General features: G+C 41.2%; 1 protein-coding gene across 1 annotated transcript in view; it reads right to left on the reverse strand.

Annotated features, from left to right (window-relative positions):
- The window catches only part of MGAT5 (alpha-1,6-mannosylglycoprotein 6-beta-N-acetylglucosaminyltransferase), a 603388-nt gene that overhangs the window by 81924 nt on the left and 500169 nt on the right, over positions 1-21295 (reverse strand). Inside the window, exon 12 of the mRNA XM_085647328.1 lies at positions 6231-6380. Within this exon, the coding sequence (XP_085503454.1) occupies positions 6231-6380 (150 nt within the window). The remainder of the gene's footprint in view (positions 1-6230; positions 6381-21295) is intronic.

Raw genomic sequence — 21295 nt, forward strand, 5'->3', positions numbered from 1 at the left:
ATTGGATACCCCCATTGAGGTTGGGTGCAAGGATTGTCAACCACATTTCAGGGACTTTATAGTTAGGTACGTAGTAAGATCATACTTTTAAAAAACCAAAAAAATCACTGAAACCAACCAAAGGTTTAAGTGACATCATAGTTAGGTGAAAATATCAGTTATACCATTTTAAACTCCAAAAAACACTGATACCCATCAGTTATATTTTTCTAAGCTAACTATAGCTTGCACCCCTGCCATGAACTGCTGAGGACCTCCCATATTATATTACTGATGACATTTTCAATGACATCAAAAAGAAATACATTCCTGTTTGCTCTGTTCAATGACATGATAAAAGAAAGTAAGAATTTATTCAAACTTAGACGATAACACAGTTAAACAAAAGCAGACACAGTCTCACGGCATAAGTTTCAGCATAGAAAACATGCATTCCAAGATTATGGAGAAAAAAATAACCGGGTACAAACTACAAATGTGTCGAGGCATGCGAAGGTCATACCTTGAACACTGTTGACATGTTTAGCAAATTTTAGCCTATACAGCACATGCTCGCACAAAAATAGCTCTTTTATATTTGTAAAACTGTGGACTGCCAAAAACACACTCCTACATACAGTGTAATCACAGAGTAAAGGCCTTACGAAGGATATTGCTACTGAAGTGATCTACTAAGATATGGCAAATTTCTGCACTTTTGTAGTTCCGGCACACTTTTGGCTGCCTAGTGACAAAGAAAGGCACGTTTGTGCCCCGAAGCAAGGGTTCTTGGAATGTTGTCAGAATAGTTTTCCTGAATAAAGGACCTACACAAAAACAAGTCTTAAAGGCGTATTATCTTTGTATGTGTGCTGCAGAATGCAGCACACATGAAAGAGAAAGTAACAAGGAGAAATAAATCTATATTTTTTGCTATGCCAGTCTCAGGTAGGCCCACCATTCTGGCGCAAATCCATGTTTACCGACTTCAGTAAATATGGGTTTGCATCAAAATAAATGGGTAGATGCAGAGGCATGCCTATGCTCCACCCAAGTAATGCACATGTAAAAGAAACAAAATATATAAGGGTGCAGGGTAGGGATCCCTGACCCCCTATTCCCATGGGGGGCACCAGAGGGAACCGCCTGGGGCCCAAAACAAACCTCTCCCCCCAAAAAAACAGCAAAAATTGCTGCAATGCAGCGGGATCATAAAAACAAAATGGTGGCCACTTTCTTTTATTAATAGGAGGGGGCACAAGGCCAGTTCTCCCCTTGCCTTTACAGGCCCCATGGAGCATTCCCCGGTGCTGAAATTATTGTATATGGGTAGATTAGATGTGCACCCCTCCTTCCCTAGCCATCACAGGCAACAGGGAGCCAACTCTGTTGCTGAAATGAATCAATATTGGGAGGGCGACAGTGCAGCCCCCTTCCTGAGCCATCACAGCATTGTGTAGTCCACCCCCAGGGACGAAATTAGTTAAACTGGGCAGCGGAGCTGCCTGGCCCTGGGGACAGCATCCCTCGGGGCAGGCTCACTAGCTATGTCCTGGGGAACCCACCCCCCATCCAGGACATAGCCGTTTCCCTGCCCACACTGGCATGGGCAGGAAAACTTTGTTGGCTCCCGCTTGGTGGGAGAATCTTTTAATCTCTCACCCAGCGGGAACAAACCAAACTGCTCCCAGCAGGCAGGAGCATTAAAAATGCTCCTACCTGCTGTGAGCAGACTTTTGATCAGTTTTCCTGCCCGCACTGTGGCGGGCAGGGAAAAAGATCAAAATATTGTTCTGCCCAGAGGGAGCAGCATAACTAGCTGGTCCCTTCGAGTGAGAGATATGCCGACTCCCGCTGCATGTAAATGTTTGGTGGGTGCCCTGGGTCGGCACCAGGTTGCCGACCTTTAATGATGTGTGCCATGGAGGATGGGGTCTCTGGGGACTTACACAAGAACCTGCCCATAGGGATATCTAGGGCCTTCCTACGGGGTGACCTATGTGTAATAAAAGGGGAGTTTAAGGATTGGTAGGTAGTTTTAAATGCCAAGTCAAAGTGGCAGTAAACTGTGCATGCAGGCGCTGCAGTGGCAGGCCTAAGACAGGTTTGAAAGGCTACTTCTGAGGGTGACACAAGCAGTGCTGTTGGCCCAATAGCGTTGGCAGGGTATGCCCAGACATGGGTCCCTTGCTCACTTTGCCGCTGGATTCAAGATAGCCTGGCTGATGAGGGTTATGAACCTGAAACCGGTCCCAGGATGCTTGTTTCCGGTCCAGGGGAGACATGGCTTGGCAGTTCGGGCTGGACTGTCCCCATGAGGCACAGGGTCAGACTGATTTGCATATGGCCATGTCTGAACTGGGGTGGTGGAGTGAGCTAAAAAATGATGATGGATTAAACCCAGATCAGTTGACTGGGGGTGAGTGTTTGATTTGCTCAAGCGCTCCGTCCATCATCCCCTTTGGTATCGCTTTGCAGGCCCAATAGCAGCATTTAATTTACAGGCCCTGGGTATATGGGATAACACTTTACAAGGGACTTACAAGTAAATTAAAAATGTTAAACAGGTGTAAACCAGTCATGCCATAATTTAGAAGAGAGAGCACATGCACTTTAGCATTGACTACCAGTGGTAAAGTGACCGAATCTTAACGCCAACAAAAAGAGGGTCAGAAAAATAGGCGGAGAAAGGATAAACGTTTGGGGATATCCCTTCAAAAAGGGCCAGGTCCAACAGTGTCTGAGGAAATTGTATAAGATCTCGGGTCTCTGGATAAAATATTATGATCTGAAATTCATGATGGATGTGGGGGAGACCGCTATGGTGTAGGTTCTCCCCCTAGATTCACAGTTGCCTGCCCCTGACTGACTGGGATGCGAACAGTGGAACTGCATGTGGAATCTGTGATAATAATGCTGCATCTCCTCCGTTTGTATTGTAGTGGGTGCGAGTTTGCACCCTTTTGCTGCTTATCTATAAAAAATAAATACAAATATTTAAAAAATGAAGTTAGTGTCCTAAGATTGATTTGAGGGAGTAGTACAAATACATCAAACAAAATATAGTATGGATGATCAGTGACCTCAGTTAAATTTAGAAAATCTGCAACCTTCCCATTAAAAGTAAAATTCAGTTTTTTTTTATATTTGCTAGTGAATTAAATTAAATATTTCCTCATTTGTATATTTTAGATGAATGCTTGTTTCTGTGTATTGTTTTGAGGTTCAAAACTTCTAAGTTGCTTAAGCCGCGGTCCCCGGCTTCCATCAACGATTCAGTGAGGGTCCCCTGACTCCAATAATTCAGTGGGGATCCATAGAAGTCAAATGGTTAAGAACCACTGACCTAGTGTATTCCACCATTTCAGACCATTTAAATGTTGGAGATACATGCATAGATGGGTATGCCGAAGATAGATGCAAAGAAAAACAAGCATTTGCAATGCAATAGGTCTTGTATTAGTGAAACTTTGAGCTATTTGCGTTATAAATGATAATGTTTGTTAGATATTTTTGTCAAAAAATATCCCAGCAATAGCTTAAGTAATACAAGAAAAGAAAATCCACTAAGCAGAAAAAGGGTGCAGTGCCACAGGCTGTTACTAAGTGTCCCTGTGGAGTTGTAAAGGGACGTCTATTAGCCACATAAGGCACTGCACCCTCTTATAAAGAGAAAGTTGCAGCTGAGCATACGTTACTATTGGTTTTTATAGGAAGTGATATTTTTGTTAGCTTGTACTTTTAAAAATGCACCATTGTTGTGGTGTTTTTTTAAAACGCAAGATAACAGAAATCTCACTTCCAATTCAAGCATCCAGTTAAGTATTGTAGGCGCGGAACTACTTATTTTTTGGTGTTAAACAAAGGGTGAGTATGTCACCTTCGCTGACAGATGTAGACCGACTTGAGATACGCACTAACCCCATTACCACATTCTACATGCCTAACACTTCTGGATCCTGACAGCCAGCCTGGGATTGGGCCTGATAGTGCTCCAACATCCCTATATTGGTGTAATACACCAGTTCATTCGAATCAGTGTACATTTTCTGAAATATCCAGTTTGAGTCCTACAAGCACAGCCATAAACATCGCTCCATCAGTTGAGAACTTTACCGCTCAAGAGTATACCACTACACTAGCTGAAGCACTTTCCCTACAAGGGTACATCTCAAACAATGTCTCCTCAGCCTCAGGTCTTTTTTGGCTAAAATACCCAATGTTATCTTTGTTACCAAATCTTCTATTACAAAGAATCAAGAGCTGGAGACCAATAAAGCTAATTCCAACAGTGTTGTTAATTATACTCCTGGCAATGGGGCTTCTTTCTGCACTAGTGCGGTAGTTCCTGAAGTTAAATCGGCTTGCCCATAATTTCTTGGAACTTGGCAGAGATCCATTCTGAAATTTCCGACCCCAGGTGGTTCACTTTTATTGAAGGAAATGATGTTTGCATCTTCCAAGAGGCATGAGCTGTGGACTATGTATTTATTAATGGTTTCACCACATATAGTGTTGACTCACTGGCCCCAAAGAAATCAGGTAGAGAAGATGGAGGCTTACTTATTTTTGTAAAGGAGGCCATTACAGGTGCCCATAAACAGTTGTCGATTGAATCACATGATCTAACGGGGATTCAGATTACTTCTCCTTGGGCACCGACTCACCGGTTTTGACTATGCTGGATGACCTGATTGGCGTCCACCAGCACCAGGTAAAAATGTAAGTAGCAGGGGATTTTAATGTCAAGTTTGAACCTTCCCCTCTAACTAATATTCTGACTGAGGAGCAAGATGAGTTCTGGGGAATTCCTAACCTGACTTACAAAGCCCTCTACCACCATTTTACTAATGCAGCTTTCCAGCTCAGCAGCTTTCCAGCTCACCTCCTTGGTGGTTGGGAGGAGTCTAAGGGCATGCAATGGCAAGACCCGTTCAGACTCTGATAGGCAGACCACTTCCAAGAAAGGTCTTAGTCTCATTGATTCCATCCTGGTGGATGTCAGAATTTGGGCACTGGTGGATGCCGATTCCCCCCTCAGTCAGATAGTGACCATAACCTCCTGATCTTAAACATATGGGGCACCCCTCTTAAAAGGGGTCTGCCTGGATACTACTTACCAGTCCAAGAACCCCTTTTAACAAATAATTATAGAAAAGCAACTTGTCCTAGGGTTCTTGAGGATAGCAAACTGCACTCAAAGATGTATGCTCTAGTAATGCATCACATTACTGACATGTCCTTCCATCACCTGCACCAATTTTAGTAGCCCATGGAGAATTCTATGAGGCATTGAAAGCTGTATTTATTTTTATAAAAACCACCGGGATGAAACCCATTGCTAGGAGGAAACACAAATGATTTAACCTTGAGTGTAAACAGGCAAAGAACAAGTTGAAGGCTATTAGAGACGGTGGTTGCCTAGATGTAGCTTCAGCACGAAATAGGTACAAGAGGCCAATTCATTTATGAATGTTCAATCAGTATGTTTTTAAACATTTTTTCCAAGCATCATTCCACACCACTGTTGAATGTCATTTGGTATCTTTTTTGAAAAACAAAACTGTATTTTGTTATTCCAGTGAAATTTGGGTGGTAGCCCTACAAGTACCTGTAAGAAAGGAAATTAGGCAGGAATATCATCGCTTTAAAACATTTGCAATACCTGCGAACATGCAGGGAAGCACAACAAAAACAGTATGCAGACAATTCCAGACTCAAGTAATCATACCCAGGATGTGTTCATAGAATGACTGTCTATACAGAATGTGGAATAGTTCCAGAGGAATATACCTATATAGTGATTTCAGTTAGTCATTTCGGTATCTTGACACACTTTAGTGAAAATGCATCTATATTTTCATATTATTCTTAAACTAAATAAATTCTCACTAAGCAAAATAAAACCAAATCATTCCATTTGGAATAACCAACCTCAAAGCATGTGACTTGTAATGAAAAAATAGTAAAATAGTAAAACAGTTTAACGGTTGCAAAGAGCACCCCCTATCAAATTTGACAGCAAGCTACTGTTCTAGAAGTTGCTAAATATATCTCGTGATATGATTTAGTTTACTAATAAATCCGAATGTGCATTATTTAGTACTAATTTACTTACTGCTCGCAATGTTAGGACGTTAAAAATCCAGTTTCTGATGTCTTCCTTCAGAAGATGTAAAGACGATAAGAAATGTAGACACTTTATCATATAGAAAGAATATTATTTCTTTTTTTTACAAAACAGCACTTACTTTGGTTTCTCTCAGTAAAAACTGCAAGTCTCTCCCACTAAGTATTCCATGGTTTTTCACGTAACTGGGGATGTGGACTGTGCTGCTTCCGTGGACTGTGCCATGTACCTCCATGTACCTGTGAATGATGTCCAAATAGCTCTTCTTATCCTTAAGAAACAGAACAGTTCAATAAATGCATACATTAAAAATGCAGCAGCTCACAAATGTAGTACAGTATACATATAGTGTGAACATACTATACAGTATATATGCAGGCGTGAAGAGAGCAATGTGCTCTTCATTACCAAAAAAAACCTGAAAATCACAGTTAAATGAAGTAACTATACCTTGCACATTCGCAAGGCACAATAATGTCATTAATTATGCCATTTCAGATGTCATCAGTGATGTATCAATTATATCATAAACATGTCATGAGTGACATACTATGTGAGGTCATAATCTGCCCACAGCGAGTGGGCAAGTTATAGTTACTTCATTTAACTATAACTAGTGAATTTTTGCTTTTTTTGTTTAAAATGTTACATTTTAACTTACATTTTAATCTAACTAGAAAGGCACTTTCTTTTTTAAAATGTAAAGTAAGATTTTTTTACCATTCCTAACAAAAAGTTATTTTACATTTTGTGTTTGTCAGTGAATTTCTGGCTTTTTTTTTTTTACGGAAAGTAATATGTTATACCCAACCCATGCGTCTCACTCCTGTGTCCAACCCCCCACAGGCAACCTCCATGCCAGTCACAGCCTTCGGAAATGCACAGCTTAGAGATGACCATCGGGTCTGGCCTAAGCCTGGCACACAACCATCCACTGTGAGCTGCATGGATTTGGCCACAGGCCCTGGTCTGCTTTAAGGACACCCACCACAGCTTTATTTTTTATGTTTCATTGTTTTTCATTTCCACTGAACTCGAACAGAAGAATTGGGGTTATGCTGGCTCCTGTGAGAGCCACACAGAATCGCAGCAACTCAAAATATATTAAATATATATAATATATATCTCTATTTGGCAGTGCTTTGCACCCCGTCCAAGTAGGGACACTCACTCTAGTCATGGTAAGCAGGTGACACACTAAAAATAACCCAGGCTCACACCCTTGGTAGCTTGGCAAGAGCAGTCAGGCTTATCCCCAGAGGCAATGGGTAAAGTATTTCAACACACACAATAACACAGTGAAAACGTCACAAAAGTACCACACACCTTTTTAGAAAAATATCCACTATTTATCCGAGTCAAACAAGACCAAAACGAAAAAAATCCAACATACACCAGTCAAGATATGAATTTTTAAAGATTAAATCAAGTATAGCTTTTAGAAAAGAAAAGCTCCAAAGGGGCTATCTGGTCGCGCTTGATGTGGCAACTCCATAAAGTCAGTCTGACCTTCATGGAGCAAGGTGCAGCGTCGGGAATCACGCGGACCCCAGGACAGTACCTTGCAGGTGCCAGAAATCAAACACGATGCAAGACGCAGGGAAGGTGAGGCTTCTGGGAGGAAAGTGCGGAGTTGGTTCCTTACTGCTATGCAGGTCGTTGGCACATCGGCATTCAAGGACAGCGTGTTGCACGAAGGAAGCAAGGCATCACTGAAGCAAGTGAGGCATTGGTTCTTGGCGGCCGTGCAGAACTGTGAAGTCACTGACGTTGTGCCATGCAGGGGAGGTGATGTGGCAGTTGAAGACATGAACCTCGGTTCCTTACTGAAGGGCGGCGGCGATGATGCATTGCAGGTCAAGCTGCGAGGCTTCGGTTTCGTGGAATGGAGGTCGAACCACTGGGCAGAGCTGTGTTGTTGGAGCAGTGCGTCACGGACAGGGATGATCAAGACTCCTGCAGTGGTGGTTCTTCGGAGGCGCTGTGTCGTTTTGAGGGACCACAGCTTTGGGGCAGGCGGTATAACAGCTTCAAAGTTGCAGACAAGCACCAGTTCCGAAGCAGTTCGACGTTGGGTTCTTCTGGTAGCACTGAAATTCACTTACAAGGGCCCAGGAAATGGATTTGGCACCACTTGGCAAGCAGGGTTTTCAGCAAAGGAGACCAGGTGCTGCAGGTGAAGTCTTTGATGGCCCTCAGACTTCCAACAGGCAAGCGCAAATCAAGCCCTTGGAGAAACTTTAGAAAGCAGGATGTAGAGAGCAAAGTCCAGTCCTCTCAGCTCCCAGTACAGAAGCAGCAGGCCACCACAGCAAAGCAAACAGCAAAGTCTCTTCTGGCAGCATAACAGCCATCTTCCAGGCAGAATGTCCTCAGTCCAGACGTGTTCTGAGTATATGGATATTTTCAACAACAAGAGGAACCCAAGGGTAAAAGGGATCAAGGGTACAAGTATTTTCATAGGAACAAAGGTCTGTTACTCATAAGATAGTACAATATAGAAGTACATTGAAGTCTATGTAAAATGTCCAAATGGACAATAACAAAAGTTTAGTAAGTTACAGATCAACAGCACATTAGTAGAGTAGGAAAACAAAACACAAAGAAGTTAAGAAAACTTCCAACCTCAGTCATTATTTCATGTGATGTCAATGAAAAGATAATATTTATGTAAGTCACAAATAATTCTTAAGTACTCATGCACATATAAAATATAAACTAACAATCTAGGTCATGAGAGAGAGGGCAACAGAGCCCATGCATGATTGTTAAATTGGAGATAAGCAGTTTACGGAATTATTGAAAAACTCTCATGCCCTTCTATGGGGAGAACATGAGCCTAACCCTTGTTTAACAAGCATTTGCAATGCAATAGGTCTCGCAGTTACACGAGTTAAAGCTATTGGCATTGTAAATGACAATGTCAATAGGCATTGTTATTTGCAATGTCAATAGCTCAAACTCGCGTAAATGCGAGACCTAATGCATTGCAAATGCTTGTTCTTCCACCTATTTTACTATGCAATAGTGCAAGTAACCCATCTGATTTAAAAAGCTATTTATTTTATTTATTTTAATTTTTTTATATAGCGCTAGCTTGACCCGTAGGTATCAGAGCGCTTTACATACATACTGTAAAGAAAAACAGATGGAAATTGCATTACATAGTAGGCAGGCAGTAAGGAAGCACAAGCATTGGAAATGCAATAGGTCTCACATTTGTTTGAGTTAAAGCTATTAACGTTGTAAATGACAATGTATTTTACCCATGTGTCATGGAGTGTATGCATGTGGTGCGTTGTGGAATTATGTGGGTTGGATTGAAACTGTTAGTTGTGGAAGTGTATGGTGTGGAATTTAGTGGTGTGGAGTGGATTTGTGTAGTGGAATTATGTGGTATGGTGTGCAGTTGAATTATATAGATAGTAATTATGTGGTATTGAGTGTACTGTAATTATGTGGACCGGGATTTTGTGTAATGGAGTGAAATATGTGGAATAGTATTTTGTGTCTTGTGTAGTGGTATGAAGTAGAGTTTATATGGTATGCTGTTGCATTCTGTTTCATGATATGGAATGTGGTGTGGATTGGACGTATGTGGTGTGGTGTAATTGTGTTGTTGAGTTGAATTATGTGGTTTGATGTCAAATTCTGTGGTGTGGATTGGAAATGTGTGGAGTTGAATTGTGTGGCGTGTAACTGTCTGGATAACTTTGCCTTTTTGGTGCTAAAAAACCCAAATAGGAACTAAGATCCAAATCTGTGTCCCTGAGATTCGATCAAAAAGTATGTGGGTAATTAAGACACTTGCTTGGCCGCAAGGCCATAAATCTACATAATCTTTTAGTTCTGGACATGGCCCTAGCATATACATTTGCAATCATATCTAGGAACTCAATAAATAACCATGTAGGAGGCCAAATCAGCGGCACACATTTATGAACTTGGTACCGAGGCTGGACAGGATAACCAGCCTTGCCATCTTGATCGCACCTCCAATAAAGATTGCCTATTTGTGCACTGAACGCAAGCAGTGGCTCTGGATACTTTAAACATCATTCCACTTGGACTAGTCCGATTACCCAAACCAAAAAATCCAATTACTATAGGTTTTATTCTGATGCACATCTAACACCTGAGTTTGAATGTTTGCCTTTTATTTGAATAGTTTTAAGCCATACTAAATTATATAAACTTAAGCCGCTTTCGCTCCCACGTTAGAACATTTCAACAAGCAGGACTTCTTGTTGACATTACAAATGCATTCCCGGAGTCATCAGCATTCATGCCCTTTAGATAGGCTAGCATGAATAGCACCAACGTTGTGCCTTTACAAGTGCCACAGTGGGAAGAACCCAATATAACTGGCTGCATTCTGTAAATGAAGATATGCAAGTATGCCAATCCACCTACCAAACATGGCATAGAAAGTACCTGAAAGTCGGGAAGCCGCGTCAACATTGCAGTGTTCTAGAGGAAGATAGGAATATTAAAGTAACTGTGGCTGAGTGCTAATCCAAAATAACGTGCTTTGCTGGGTGTAATGCATTGAGTTATGTGGCGCACATATCAGTTTCAATCCGATAACTTCAGCAAACATTACCATGGTAAGCGGATTTGCTGTAAAGTTATTACTGTACATTCTGAGCTCGCAGAGATATATGGGTTTTAGAAGTTACGATTAACATTGGCACACACATCAGGCCGCTCTTGGCAAGGTCTCTAGTGGTAAGCGTACCTTTCTAGAATTAGAGAAATAGAAACTGGGGTGGTAATTTGCAGCAGACATGCCAACTGCCACTTGACTATCTTCCCATTAGAATGAAAGCAGAATTAAAAGGGTGTTTAACTTGATAGGACTGGAAAAACATCAACTACAGGCTATGGAGCAGTGGGAAACACTGCAGACTTAGCATTATATCCGCACTGGCACTGCGGACAATCGATTAATAGCTAAGGCTACTGAAATTCTGACATACCGGGAGAAACAAATTATGCTGCAGGGTTAAATAGATTGTATGGCAAGTAAGAGCAAAATATACGATTTACATAACCTTGGCATATTCACACATTAACATTGTCTGGGCAAAGGTTTAACCTCATTCGCACCATTTTAACATCCAAATACACTAGTAAGCAACTTAACAGGTGGCCAGTCAACCTGTGCATAAGGTGTTGCGCAGCACCCAGTGTAGCTGCAATTTTAGTACCTTTTGAGCTAGACACTTTTTGGTTAAAATCTAAAATATGCAGCGGATAATTATGCGGCAAATCCGTAATTCTGCAGCTCTGTTAATAGCAAAGGCAATAGATGTGAAAGTGGCAATTAAAGTGCAGTTTAGGTCATCCATTTTCGACAGCTTAAAATATAATATATTTATAATAACAATAAATTTAACAGAGATGAACACATTTCTGCATAATTCGGCTGCAACCGGTTAAATTAAGAGGGCTGTGCAGGTTTTATTCATTCAACTCGTTCTGGGAGTTCCACCCGAAGCCTCTTTCCAGTAAAATGCATGTAAATGTAGTCTCTGAAGGGACGTGCTTGGCTCCACCCGAAGCCTCTTTCCAGTATATCTTATTTAAGATAAATGTAAATGTAGTCTCTGAAGGGCGTGCTTGGCTCACGTTTTGCTTTTTGACTAACTGCTGATACCTAAAAAATGTGGAAAGATGAGGAAGCTTCTGTGAAGTATCGCATGACTGGTCAAAGGCAGTAACTTCCTTTTACCTGTCTCGGTTCGTTTAATCATGGAAGAGGTCTCCAACAGCACTCAACAACTTTAACTAAATTATTCAACGCGATTATCAGAGTGTTAGTTACCAATGACTGCACTTCAGTACGCCGACTCATGGTGGATGTGGTTTGAAACACTCCAACTAATTAAACCAAGAAAGGCAAAAAGGTTGCGGTTAACAAACACATGGGGTGCAACATACAAAGCTGGGGACTTTAAAACTGGGGAACGAGGTTCTAGTCTCGGCATAAACTCTCTGTGCCTTTCAAAAATAAAATGCAGACACATGTTGAGTATTAAAAATACAGCAAAGGCGAAAGCCTGCTATTTGTTGTTGCATGTGTAAAATTTCAAAGAGGAGGCAGGCAGATGCAGTGTGGTGTGAGAATACTTGTGACAACTGAAAACAAGCTTTGTGACGCGGCCGCGAAAGTGAAAGTGATCGCGATCGCGATTACGATCGCGATCGCGTGCTACGGAGGAAAGACACATGGCGCTGCGCGCGTGCACGTTCACGTGCACTGAAGCTTTAGGCCACGGCAGCACTTTGAAAAGCCTGTATACAAAATGTCTCGGCCAGATCAGCGCAAGCGCTGGATCAGACGAGACCTAAAAATGGAGTAGAGACTGAGTGGTTTTAAGGGGAGGAAAAAAACACTACAAATGGTTGGAAACAGGGATCTGGTAGTCTCAGAATACTTTGTGATAGGCCCGTGAATGGCGGTTATTGCCCCGCAAAAGAAGCACTCTGCAGTTCCTCTTAGAATTGGCGCAGCCATCCTTGTGCTTAGAGAGTCACAAAAATAAAATGAATACACATAGAAATCTGCTAAAATCGTGGACATGCATTCATTATTACCCCTGAACCTCAGCTTTTCCACCAATGGATAATGTGCTGGTTTATGTTTAATTTAAGGTGCAAATACATTTCAACTTTTCCCTCTCTTTTTTTCTTCACATGGAGAATAGTTTAGGAGAAACAGCTTCTTCCACACTCCAAAGAACTAATAATGGATTTGTCATTTTTTGCTAGTGTAAACTTTAGCATGTAAGTTGGGCGTGAAAATAGATCGGCTCTCACTTCCTTCTCAACAGCCACCTCCCTGCTGTCCTGGCACATGTGTACCATGTTACTAAGCTGTATCTAGTACTCTGCATTCAAACATAGTGTTATGTGCTGCTAAATTAGCAGTAAGGCCCGGTGCCAGCAGCAGTTAACTAATCCTTACATCCACCTCAAAAATGACTGCAAATGCCCCTTGATTCTTCAAAGTACATCTTTAGAACACTGCCATGATCGATGTACTAAAAACAGGCCATCTGCAGGGGTCAAAAGGCTTTAAAAGCCTCAGCGTTTCCAAAGACATCATGGTGGGAAATCACAAAAACCTAGTTTATGCCTATATTTGGCCTTCTGGCTGAATCACAAGCATATTCATAGCATTTGTCGGTTAAGGTGCTTTTTTTTCTCCAATAAAAAGTTTTCCATTGTAAAATCTTTCCGCCCTACGCATGCTGTAAACTGGAAGTGTTGGCGCATTTCCTAACGCTTCCTGTATCATTCAACCCTGGACTATTCGAGCGCAAAACAGATGAACAGACAATTGTGGGAAATGCATATAAATTGTTTGCGAATATGCCAAAAGCAACTACGATGTCGGGTCTTTACTTCATTTGGGCGTTTCCTTCATTTGAGTTACATTTGCCTGACCACTTCTCTTTCCCTTTGATAGCTGGGAATGTCCACTAGTTGCAATCAAGTTCAAGAGAACGTGTGCATAGAGCACACAGATGTGTGTATACTAAGCCATGCAGGTCTTCTTATTTGTGCGAATATATGCAATTTATGAATGTGTTTCATGCTTTGTAAATCACAAGGAAGTTTGTGCGGCGGGGGTCAGGGCAGTCGACATAGAACGTAATAATTTAAATTAAATAAAAAAATTAAAAAAAACACTTGACTTGCCCCCAAGTGTTTTTTAAAAATTTAACTTATCCCGTCGAATGTCGACTTGCCCTCTCCCCCGCCTCACCGCTCTTACCTGTGCGGGCCGCAAATTAATTTAAGAATTCTTAAAATACAACTCATAATAAGGATTCAAATCAGGCCCTAATTGTCCAAGACAGAAATGGCTCAACAAGCTATAAAATCGCAAAAATCCACAAAGAAGAGGACAGAAACCAGCGTGGAACGGACCTGATACAAACAGATACAAGTATGGCTACGATTTCTGCACTGCCCAGCGGTGGCGTTTGGGACATTCATCAGAGGGGGTGGGGGGGCAGATGAATGAATAGGCATGGGATGGGCGGGGGGCGGCTTTGGCCGATCAGAATTGCCCAAGGCTTCTTTAGTCTTTGCGCTCTGGATAGGTAAATGATATTTCTGTTGGTAAAATATATATATATATTTTTTTTTTATATACAAGTATGGTTACGATTTCTAATGATGCCAATATATGGCACAGAAAAGACAAACGAATCTATGTATTTTATCACTCTGTCAAACGTAAGATAATAAACAAGATATGCAAAGGACATTATTTAAGTAAATCTTGCGGGTCCTGATGGGCAGACGAGGAATACACATGCAGGACATCATGTGCTTTTGATGGCTGCCATTAATGATTCGAAATATGCTAAAATCTCAAACTGATAAAAAATGCCATAGAGGCCCGAGTACCCGGCTATTTATCCCACCTGATAAAATCGGACTCCATGAATATGGAAATTTATCTGAGATAAATTGCTGCTATATGGAGTTTTTGGAGACTAATTTGCGGATTTATGTGCTTACTAGGCCATCATCAGTATGTCAGGTAAGTGGTATTTCGTCCATAATTGTGATTTATTTCCAAAGCTACATTTATTCAAATGAGGTGACACGCTTTAAAAGTAATTTTCCGGTAAAATGACTTCAAAGTTCGGTAACTGATAACATACAGTGAGTTTGCCCCCCTCCCTTCTTCAGATCTCAACAACCATTGGCTACAGTAGCACATTGGCCGAAACAACGTAATCAACAAGCATTAGCAACACTAATATGTCTCACCAATGTGAGAGCTATTGGCTTTGCCAATGTGTTTTAGCCATGTTGTAAGGCAGCATTAAAGATGTGCAGCTTGGCTAAAAGTTACTCAAACAAGCACTATAAAAGATATTTTAAAAGGCGCAAAAAAGATTAAAAAACTAGTGTAAGAGGTACTGCACAGATATACCATGTAATGATGAAAGGTGCATTTTTGTTTTTGTGTGTGTTAATAAAGTGTTTAAAAAAAAAAAAAAACTAGTGCAGCCAGCGCTGGCCGCGTCATAGCATTTTTTTCCCTAATACAGGTGGGTACAAGGGGCAACAGAGACAACAGGAGGGAAGACAACGCGTCAATGGAGGATAGGGTGGGAGAGAAAAGGTAACAGACACCATCAAGGTAGGAACGAAGAAGCAATACGCAGCATGCACTCTTGCAGGCAGGATCTAAAAAATATTTCTAACGAGCCTATCTCCAGAGGGCCTTCTATAGGAAATTCGCAGACTTCTACAGGTGCATACGTAGGTAGAATTTCCTCCACTAAAGGGACAGCATAGTTACCCGCTTTGGGTTTGTATTTGCCTTTTCTTTTAGCCACTTTACTCTTTTTAGAGTTATGGTACTGTTTGAACCTTGCGTGTATATTTTATTCTGTTTTACTTTGTGTATCATTTCAATAAAGCAATATAAACAAAAAAAAAAGGGACAGTATAGTGGATGAAATTGCAGCAGGAGGCTCTGATCCAGATATTACAGTTTTCGTAGAATTTGCAGGGCTTTTCATTGACACCAAACAGTAAATCAATCCCAGAGTCACAGAACACCATATGTTTATGTAACATACATATGCTACATACATAGTTGATGGGAGCGTGGGTGTATCAATAAAAGTAATCTGAAGATCATTGCGCCAACAGGCAAAAGCAAGATGCTCAAGTAAACTCAGTTGTGAGGTTACAATCTGGGTCAGCAAGGAAACCAAAAATATCTCAGGCAAAAATAAAAAAATGATACCAGCCATCTTACCCACAAGAAAATTGAGAAATATTTGAGGACAAAAAGCATTAAGATTTTCAAATACGTTGATTAAAAAGCCATAGGCTTTACACCTATTTAAAGGGGAATTAATTAAATATTTCAAAACTAGGCTTCACAGAGTGTTTTGACAGGTACATGTCAGGTACTAGCCTGACGTTACTAGTCTCATAGGCATTAGAGTGTCGCATTCCAAGGCAGAGCTATAAATTGGGTTAGACAAGAGATACAGCCATAATGCGGGTGTTGACAGTGGCGCCTGCATTGTACTGAGCTCCAGCATCACTGGGCCCAGCATAGCTACACTTCTGCTAGAGCACTAGGCAGAATCCTTAGTCAAGTAAGCAGCCATTTGGGCTACTCACCACAACTGGGAATAGGATAGTCTTACATATTTTCTAACCAGTTGCCCGCCCGACTCTGGCACTGGCCTGCGGTTTTCCTAGACAAAATTCACAGATGAACATCTGGTTTTGGACTGGGCTTTCGGGCAGTCTGGCACTATCAGATAGACAAGCTTGACTATTTTATGCTATTGGACTTACATGTACACTATCTATGTTTTATCAGGAATGCATTATTACATTGTTTGTAATATCTTTACTTCTATTAACATTGTATTTATTGCTTTACTGTGTTCTTCTATTTCAATAAACCTAATTTGAACTCAAAAAAAGATAGACCAGCTTGAAAGGGCCAGCGTGTGGGCCGGTTCCTTTGGTCGCATAAGGGCCCAGAAGCCTGGAAAAGCGCCCCACACACTTGCCCTTTCAAATTGGCCCATTTGGCAGTACCAGACAGCCCAAAAGGCCGGTTCACAACCGATGAACATGAACAGCCATATCACTTAGGTCTGGGACACTATGACGGACCATATATACGCTCACTTTACTTACCGTTGGATTCAAATTGTACAGCTACAAGATTATTTTCTGCCCCAAGGCCTGGAAGTTGGCAGCTGCCATTTACCATCACAATCTACCGCTCAAGAGCATGGATGAAAAAAGTGCTTGCGTGATAGGGGCCATAGGGGTGGGCCAGCAGGTATTTAGCTATAATATTGCTGTGAACTATTGGAGTGTTTTCGGTATGTAAAAATAATCTAAAATATGGGTTTTAGGTAATTTTGTGGAGAAAAATATCGGTTTATCTAAACGGCAAGGGTATTTTTTCTCTTCTGATAAGCACAAACAGCAAGTCAGCTTTGCCAAGATGAAGTGCAAATAGCTGCTATTCTAGAAGCAAGTCATGTCAGGATTTGAAACATTTCCAGTTCATGTATCCTACAGATAAAAATTGAAAAGAAAACAAAGCTGTCTAAAAATGCTGGTGCTCTTTAGAATAAACGTGCGCTCGAGATGAGAAGAAAGGTTCTTGCAAGAGCAAATGACGGGACATTTTTTATATATGCAGAGTAATTATTAAGTGTTTCTACTTATACATTTTTCAATTTGTCATATTGGCTTAAGCAAGATCATATTAAGAACTCCTACACAAATGAAAAGAATGGTATCAGGGCATATTCATGTGCCACTGTTAAACGATAGCCATTCTGCACACATTTCCTGCAGAGTTGAAATATGTTAATGAGCTTCACAGGAATACATTTTGGAAAAATGTAACAAGAAATGTTGGTAATTTTCTTAAATGCCCCGGTGTTTATTACCGAGGGTGAGAGAACTTTAATAACTGATATAGCAGGAGGCAGAAGGGCTATTAGAATTTTGTATCTGCTGGGGATAGAATGTTCTAAATCAATAAAAGGTTTTAAACAGATAGAAACTTTGATATAATGGAAAAAGAGGTCTATTTCACCCATTATAGGCCTTGAGCCACTCCATTTTCTTCAATGGTGTTCTCAAAATGCTCAGGATAGCAGTATGAATTCAATCATACTACTTTAATTGGGAGAATGAAGATTCCTACGTTTTGTCATTGATTCATTTCTTTGCATTTTCACAAAAACATGCCATCAGGTAACGTTGATATCGGTTTTGCCCCTCTGTGACATTGATTGCCTTGATCTGGATTGGTGCTTCCCCCCATACCGGACATCTGACTTCATTTATGAGTCACCACGCTGAAGATCTCATGCCAAATATAAGATATGAGGAGCAATCACTGCCCTGAAGGAAAAAGTGTACATTGTCAAATCAAACCCTCAACTGGAGTTAAGATATGAATCTCAAATCCCAAACAAAGGGACCAGCATAAATCTGATGCAGGTTGTTGGGAAACAAGTGCCATGTTTAACGTATGGGACACATCACTAATCACATCTTGGTCTATCTTTAAGTCCATCTGAAAGAGACAAATTATTACTTTTACTGCATCAAGTTTACTTCCAAACCAGTTCCATTTCAATCACAAAGCACCATTTCCCTGACAGAGAAAAGAAGCTCTTAACAGGTCAGCCTAAGTGAGCTAGAGCACCAAAAGGTTTTTAGGTCTCACTTAGGCAGCGCGCATGCGCTGCCCTAGGAGTGACCTTTAGAAATTGGTCAGCTCTTTTTTTCAGCACTCGTACTTGTGCTGGCATCCACCATGCGGAGCGAGCAGCGGCGTGCATGCTAATTGATTACAGATGCTCCGCGCGCTGATGCTAGCTCCCGCAAAGGGCATGCTAACACAAGCACAAGTGCTTAAAAATCGTTGTTTCAATTTGTTTATTTTTACCCACGCTGAACTGCTTGTTTTGCTTGTATTTTCTCTTTGCAACGTGTTTCAAATAAACTTTTTAGGGCAAGAGTGCTTAAAAGCAGTTGTTTGTTCCCTCCCATGGATCACCCCGATTACTTATGGCATTCCACTTCTCCCATTATAGTTACTGGCTCAGGGAGTTTATTTTATTTTTTTTACATCCTAAGGAGCACTGCCTGCAAGCGCTCATGTTTCCTTTCCCTTAATCACCGCAGTACCGCTTCACGGCCACCGCGCTTCATCTTTCACACAAGACCACTTTAATTTTTCCAGCGTATTTCCCGATTAGCGTGCACATAAATACATGTGACAATGTGCTAGTTCTGCCATCCTTCCTTATTAAACATTTAAAATGGTGGTTTTCCTTGCATTACAACCAAAATGAACACGGAGAGAAAGGAGGAATTTCCATTTGTGAGAGCTGACTCTGCTCTGCCACTCCACGATGCGCTGCTGCACCACACGTTAACTGCGACCACTGCACAATGTCGGCAACAAAAGGCAGAACCACTTCTCCTTTAAGCGTAGCGAGTCTGCGCTGCTTCTTTGACCATGGCCGGGGCTTCAATCAACATGCAAGCGAGAAGTCACTTTTTTTTTTTTTTTTTTTTTTTTTTAACAGTACAGCACGTTGTTTATGTTAACTTTTTGGAGGGGGAAATGGAGAAGTAAAGCAGGAGCAAGTATAATGAGGATATCTCCCTACCCCCTTGGCTCTTTCCATTGTCCCATCTTACGGATTCCTGCCATTCCCGGGTTTCTGAGTGGCGTACCAAGACCGGAAGTGAAGATTTCTTGTAACAGTGCATCTTCCCTTTTGTTTAGAATAGTATTGCAGACCTGCCTTGCTCTGGGCATGGAGCTTCGCAAGCTGTTTTCTCTGTGAACAGGGCTGACCTGGGAGACACTCAAGTTTAAACTATGTGTATGTATATCTGTGGCTACATTGCTAAGCGTGTATCCATGTGTATGCGAGTCTGCATACAAATTAGAACAAAAACTAGATATACAAGTGTGAAAATAGCGCTATTTTTTGGGGGAGTTTTTATAGCGTGAACTCGAGTCGAAGGTATCGGAGCGCTTTACATGACCACCACCAGTTGAGTTACAGATGGACGCATTCATTTTGGAAGGCACGGGGAGATTAAGTGATTTGCCCAGAATCACAGGGATTTGAGTGTCCCTGCCGAGACTCGAACCTGGTTCCTCAGCTTCAAGGTCGACAGCTCTAGCTGTTAGGCCACATCTTCTTACTAGCATGGCCCATCTTGGTGCGTTACCGTTTCTGTGATAGTGAAGCTGAGCAACTATTGATGTTTGGGGATGATGGGGTGTGGAGGGTATGTTTCACATTCATGTAGTGAAAGTCAGCATACTTGTAATAACAAAGCCGCACGCCCCTGCCAGTTCCTAACACGCTAAACTAATTTCCAAGCACTTTTAACAAAATATCCGCACACCCAGCCAGTTCCTAACATTTTTTCTCCTGGATAAGTAGTAATGGTACTCAAGGGTTCAAACTTTTTGTGGAAGTTGTTGTACTTGCCTCGATTGAAAAGTCACCTCCTTGCTTCAGGGAAGGTCGGTAAAATTGATGACTTAGGACACTGGTGGAGTTGAGCAATTCTAATTCTGTTATACACACAATTCAAAACCACCCAGCATATTTACACTACACATAATAACACTCAGCACAGCTTCATTCAACTGTACATAATAACATTCTACTCACTCCCACATAAATACACCCCACATAAAACCAACCTACACCACATAGCAACAATCAACAAATACACTCCACACCATGCCACATAATTACGATCAGCATAACTTCACTCAACGCCACACAGTTCTACACCACACAAATTCAACACGTTTCCATTACACGCCACATAATTCAACAAGATACCACATAATACAAAAAAACACAATTTAATACCACACATATACATACAATCCACACCACATAACTCCACATCACAAACTTAAACAGCACAACACAACATTAAACTCCACTACATAATACTCCACAACACAAAATACCACACCACATAATTACTCTCCATAACACACAATCCCACTCCACATTATCTCTATGCACTAAATACCACAATTTCATACCACATATTTCCACTGCACAACATACCACATAATTCCACTACACACCACATATATTCACTCCAAAACACATAAGTAAAAAACATTTACAATGCCAATAGCACTACACTCTACTCTAATTTACAAACCTTCACTCAACACCCCTGTACACCTAAATCCTTTAGCCATTGTACATAGCAACAACACAAATCTACTACAAACAAAAAAAAAAGACAATGTCACAACAAGCACAGCTATCAACTGTCCAACAGTTATACATTAGTCGAAAACAGAAATGCTTATAACAATTTTTTATTACAACTTTTCAGCATGCTAGACAGCAGCCACATTGCTCTACCACAAAAGGTTAACACATTGGCAAAGCCACTAGCTATAGCTAAACACTTAAAAGGTCCCAAAGGCGAGACCTATTGGCTATGCCAATGCTAGTTTAGAATGCTGAGGGGGGAAGGGTCTACGTTACCAATCACATATGGAGAGGGGCCACCAGAAGCATGGAGGCAGTCTCATTTCAAAATTAGCCCTCCACGCCCGTCCTGCTTATACGCAGGCAAAATAAAGAA

This window comes from Triturus cristatus, chromosome 3_2 (genome assembly GCF_964204655.1).
Source record: "Triturus cristatus chromosome 3_2, aTriCri1.1, whole genome shotgun sequence".
Taxonomy (NCBI): domain Eukaryota; kingdom Metazoa; phylum Chordata; class Amphibia; order Caudata; family Salamandridae; genus Triturus; species Triturus cristatus.